Source organism: Chelonoidis abingdonii, chromosome 10, assembly GCF_003597395.2.
Source record: "Chelonoidis abingdonii isolate Lonesome George chromosome 10, CheloAbing_2.0, whole genome shotgun sequence".
Classification (NCBI taxonomy): domain Eukaryota; kingdom Metazoa; phylum Chordata; order Testudines; family Testudinidae; genus Chelonoidis; species Chelonoidis abingdonii.
In genome coordinates, this window is record NC_133778.1 from 24,225,776 (window position 1) to 24,231,775 (window position 6,000).

The following is a 6,000-nucleotide window of genomic DNA, read 5'->3' on the forward strand; positions in this document are numbered from 1 at the left end:
AGTGGAAATATGTGCTGAGCACCTTTACCAGTTCAGCCTAGTGGATGCAGAGAGGGTGCCAACTGCTTGCCTCTTTGCCCATGGCAGTGAATATGGCCCTTGATCTTTAACTTTGAGTTCTCATGCTTTGGTGACACTGGGCCACAACTTTACTACTGTTTTAAGATATTTTTACAAACATGAGAGCCAAATAACACAAGTTTATTTATCATGAGTCAGCCACTCCCAGTGCTCAAGACATGGCACCCTAATCCCATAGGAAATGCATGACTTATAGCGTCCCTCTCAAACTTAGCTCTGAGCAGAATGTAAACTATGTGTTTGCTTTTCTAACATCTCCAGTTCCTGTGTGCAGAGCGACTTCAGCCTAAGCCCCACCAGCTTCAAAGGCTTTACTATGCAAACACTGAGTAGCACTGGCTGAAGCTCCCTGTCTTAACAAAGGGACTGAGTGGCAAACTTTCAGCAGGCTCCTAAAAGAGATCCTGCAGATGTGGATGAATTGTTGGACACCCACTGAAAATTTCACCCTGAAGCTCTTTGATGCCTAATGATTCTAGAATTTTGTATTAACCTAGGGACGAATTCTTTTATCCTCACTTGCAGTGATTAGTGTTTTTATTTTGTGAATACTCTGACCGATTTCACTGGGACCACTTGTGGAGTCTGGTATTACTGGCAAAATCTGGCTCTCAAATTACAAGTCAAGGCTTTGGGATTTTTTATTCCTACCAGAGAAAAAATGAATGAAAAAATTTTATAGTAGCCATTCCCTTTTCCTGGCTCTGTAGAGCTGAGGAAGGCTAATACAGATAACAGATTGATTAGATGATTCCATAGATTCCATAGTTCTGATCATGTTATAATCAGCCTTATTGAACCAGAACAATGAAACTTCTGTAACTTCCATGTCAAGTTGCCTGGCTTCTGTCACTGCCCTTTATGTTAGTGGCATGTGAATGCACTTAAAAAGTTAGTTATTACTTGTTTAGTTTTGACCCTGCTGTCCCTGTCACCACTTTTACTTCCAGCTTGTTTAACTTATTGTACGTCAGGCTAAATCAGATATCACTAGGGGAACTCTTGCTCTTTGTTTCTTAAATGTTTAGAAGTTGGTAGTGTTAATTATATAGCAACTAGTGATAATGCATATCTAAACATTTGCACGCGAACAGCATTCTTCTGTTATTGCTAAGGTACTGGACTTTGGACTTAAAAGTTAATTTGTCTGTAATACTGTTTGAACGTCAGTGAAGGGGGGAGTGATTGACTGTCAAGACTCCGGGAACTAAGATATGTTTACCTTTATCAGAAAATGTGAGAGCAGAAAGATGAAGTACACAGTTAGCTTGAAATGTCCTGGGAAAGCAGTATTCACAGTAAAATCACTCTCCTTGCAGAATGACAGAGTCCTTTGTCTGGTAGAAAAAGAGCACATTTCCTCAATAGGATCAATATCTTCATTTTTAAAAATGAGTCAGCTCTCTAAAGAAAATTATGATCACATTTTCAATACACTATGACAAAATCATCCTCAAAAACTGAAAGAAAACCCAACTTGTCTTCCTGCTAATCAGTTAAACCAAGATGCAAGATTGTTAGCTTGCAATGAATCCCGTATTGATTCATGCATCATGGTTTTTGTAATTTGTGGTTGTACAGCCCACATTAAGCATGATGCATAATTCTAACAAGTGGATGTCTGTTTCGAAGAAACTCCTCTCCTTCCACACCCTTTCTGAATGCATTAATTTTCAGAAGCAAGAGGAAATCATTCTTCTGGTTGTGTGAGCACCAGAGGATGCCAGGAAGATTATTACGGTGGTCCACATTCCCCTCCTGTGGGCCTGATAGAAAGAGAAGCTCTATGAAGTTTCTTTCTTAGTGTTTCCTCCAAATTCTCCTTCCAGAGGGTTAAGGAGAGGGAATCAGTTGAACCCACCCACCAGTTACAGGAGGTTAGGCCACCGTGGATCTTCCAAGATCTAAATTGAACCCAGAGAATTGGTGGATAAATAGGACCATCTAGCTACCTGACAGCGCTGCTCTAATGGTAAGCCTTCCTACTGTCTTTGACCTCCCCCACACGTCCCTTAACAAGGGTCCCCAGCATGGAGGAACTCTGCAGGAAAGTTAGATCCTCAAAGCACACTTCCTGGATCCCACAGATAGCTTTCCACAATGTTCTGGGAAGAGAAGAGAGGTCCACAGATTCTGCTGACCTGCTCCCTTTCCAGGCAGGCAAGGGTTGATCCCTCTAGTGGATTGGGAGGGAAGAAGGGGCAAAACAAGCAGCCTCATGGGGTGTTAACTCTACCTGCTGAAAAACATTCTTATTCTGACAGAGTTCTGTTATGTCTACAATAATTTGATGGAGCAAAAACCAATATTTTTTCTACCACAGCAGTACACCCGAAGTTTGGTCTGATGTTTATAATGATTATCTGGCCCTGCATACTGTGTGTTTCCCAAAGCCGGGTATTTTTATGACACTACAATGCTGTTTGCTAATTCCGTGTTTCACCTTCACTGAGGAATTGTAATGAACTTTAGCTTCTGTGTTTATAAACAAGCTAGAATGACTCGCCTCTTCTCTTCATGTTCCAACCTGGTAGTTAGGATCTGATTGGCACTTAAGATGATGGTCCCTAGATTTGTTCATCTGGGGGCTGGGCACCTTTGTGTTTTAAGAGGGCTCACTCTGCTAAATGGGGTATGTTGAATAGGGACTCTCAGTAATTGGTAAGGGGAGAGTTCCTGACATTATACACTTAAATTTATTATGCTGCGTGTTTTTTAAATGTTTGCTGTTCAAGCGCTGACAGGCAGGCCACTGCGGAAAAGGTTTCTGCTTGCCAACGGGAATAGGTTTAAACAACAGTGTGGTGTGATTGCAAACGGAAAAAGTAAATGTAAAGAAAGTCCTGCCCCTTTAAGGGCCAAACCCAAAGACAAAAGGGCCTTTATCTTCCAAAACAAAGATCTAAAGGGTTAGTCAGCTTTCAAAGAAGAAGAGGAAATGAAAAGTCCTTGGCGCTTTCATCTCAGAACCCCGCTCCCAAAAGATCCTACTTGCATTAGTCACTTGGAGCTGTGCCATTTATTTCAGTGGGAGCAGGATGGAATTATCCTGCTACTCAATAAATCCCTATATCAGACTCAGGCAACTCTGGTCCTTCCTCTAGCCAGAGGATGGGGTCTCTAGGACCTTTCCACAATGTGCATAGAGATTGTGATAGGCAGATTATAGAAATCGAGGGGGAGGGGGGAATATATTCCTATCCTGTCAAAAAAGCCAGAATGTGTTTGAGAATTATATACATACATTCATGTAACTACTAAATATATTTGTCTGTAATAGATTACCAAGATCAGATGCTTGGCTGGTGTAAATCAGCATACCTGCACTGATCAAGGAAGCTACCCTGATTTACACCAGCTGAGGCTCTGGCCCAGAGAAATTATCAATGGAAAAGACCTGATTTGCTAACTAGTCTATCTCCTCTCAGTAGGACTGTTCCCTAGGTGTATTTTCTAGTATTTCACTAACTTTATCTAATTTATGTGCATTCATTCTTCAGAAATAGCTTGCTCATGATTACAGACCTAGTATTCAAATATCACTAATTATTAATGGAAAATACTAATTTAAAAATTATGTATTTTAAGCCAAGTTTTCAAAACAGACTGCCTCAATCTGTGTACCCCTAACTTACACATTTTGTGTGTGCATATTTTACAGGCAAAATTTAGGGTACTACTTGTGATCCACATTATGGTATCAATCTTTGACAATTCTTTTTTAACTTGAAAATAACAGTGTTCGGTAACGCAATATCATTTCACAAAGCATGGTGTTTTGAAAGGACCTTCTAGTGCACCTGAATTTTCAGTTACTTTCATTTGAATTTCTAAATAACCTTTGCTTATTTGCCACTTTTTTTTTTTTTTTTTGCAGGGCTCATACATGTTTCAATCGTCTTGACCTTCCCCCTTACCCATCATTCGCCATGCTCTGTGAGAAACTGTTGACAGCAGTTGAGGAGACAAGTACCTTTGGACTTGAGTGATACGCAAACCACAGTGCCCAGCTTTTCGGACGTTTGTGGATCTGTCCTCTCAAGAGTGAATGAACATTTGTATTGGATTTCTTAGAGGAAAATTGTTGTACAATGCAATTTCAGATAATGAGATTTCCATGAATGAGTAAATCTAGCTTCGGAAGCAGTTACAAGCATTGTGATAGTGGCAGAGTATTCTACGGTAATACTGGAGTGTGCCTGGTGTGCAGGGAAAACCAACAGTCTTGCAATAAACAGTTTTTCTTGACTGCCATGTTTGTTATGGCCCAAGCAAAAGATGTGATCATGCATGATCAGCAAGGCGGCTAAATCTGATAAGTGGTGAAATCCAGTTTCAAGATAGTCCTTGAATGTCAAGTTCAAGTCAAAATGTGAAATCGTTTAGCCTACCCCTAAATTAGCTAAAATCAAACTATGGAATTCTTTATTTAAAAAAAAAAAGTTTCCTAAAGATACAAAACTTTATGCCATATAATATAACAGAATGTCCATTACTTGCTATACCTAAGACTACGAGTGCCTGCATGGTGTGCATCATAGGTTTCAGCTTCCTGGGGCAGAAGTGAATTTGAAGGAAAATCAGCAACAAGAGATGTCACAACAATGGCTTGCAATAAGGAGGTTTGTGAAAATGTATATGCAAGTGGCGCGTGTATGGCAAATGATGAGCTGTTATAAGGAGAACTTAATAATGACTGATTTTATGCTTTATACTGCATGGAAACTGTTTTAAAAAATAAGTATCAATTTACCACAGCATATCAGGAAAAAAAACTTACACAGTGACTTCTCTTTATTTTTATAGGTTCATTATGTTAAGTTCCTCGGTGTGTAAATAAGAAAGTAGCATACTAAATGCTATTTCTGTTCATTTCACTTTTCCTGCATAAACAGACATTGTGCTAGTGTTTTATTCTTTAAGCACTCTCAAGGGAAAAATGCCTTTTATTTTTATATGAGTAAGAAATTCCCAAAAAATATTTTGCACTGAATGTACCAAAGTTGAAGGGACATTATGATCAGACTGACCGCAAACTGCATCACTCTTACAAGTATCTAGAAAATAACTTCTGAAGAACTGAGCTTTCTTCACAGTGCTATGTCTATAGATATCAGGACTGTGCACATAAGTAATAATTTTGTAAAAATCACTACACATGATGTTGTAATATGCATTTATTTTAAATGAATTTGGTTCATTTTTCATCCATCAAATAACCTTTAAGGGATTGAGTGTAATACAGATGTTTCATATTTTCCCAGCAACTTTTATTTGTACAGCACCGTAAAACACACTAGCTTATAGAGGAAACCATTTGCGACACTTAAGAGGATGAACCTTTAATAGTAATGATTCCACTCTCCCTTATCAGTGAACCTCCAAGCTGTAAACTGTTCGTAATGTCTTTCTAATTGCATTTTCACTGATGAGTAGTTTTCTTATCAATGTTAATTAAAATGGAGTCCTTTTCAATGGTATATCAAAAACTGCATGAATCCACCAATTTACTTATGCGTAATTTTGCCAAAGTGCACAGAGGTCACTTGCACCCATTCCTCATAACTATCTTTAATTCTAAATTAGTTTTGCATCTGTGCACTTGTACAGCCATTAAGAAATACTACATACATCGTGCCAGAGTTCCAGAGAACTTCAATTGGATGTTGAATGGCAAGAACAGAAATACAGCTCCTTTGTGTTCCTTTTGATGGCACTCAAGCATTTCAAGACCTGCTTTGTGGGAGAACTAAGTTTGGGAGTAACCTCAGGATTCCCACTCTGGGGACTCTCGTTGAATAGGGGTCTCAGTGAGGTGACATGCTTATTTTCAGTATCCATAACAATGGAAGCACCCGTCCACTCAAGTGAACATTGGAACGGCAATAAAGATGCTGTCAGCAAAGACTACTTTTTCAC

The 6,000-nt window shown here is 39.2% G+C and overlaps 1 protein-coding gene across 2 annotated transcripts in view; it reads left to right on the top strand.

The window, feature by feature from the left end:
* Positions 1–6,000, top strand: part of HECW2 (HECT, C2 and WW domain containing E3 ubiquitin protein ligase 2) — a 264,897-nt gene that overhangs the window by 258,156 nt on the left and 741 nt on the right. For both annotated transcript variants that reach the window (XM_032803610.2, XM_032803611.2), the window contains one exon: positions 3,959–6,000. This exon is cut by the window's right edge and continues 741 nt beyond it. In XM_032803610.2, the coding sequence (XP_032659501.1) occupies positions 3,959–4,070 (112 nt within the window). In that variant the 3' untranslated portion in view covers positions 4,071–6,000. The remainder of the gene's footprint in view (positions 1–3,958) is intronic.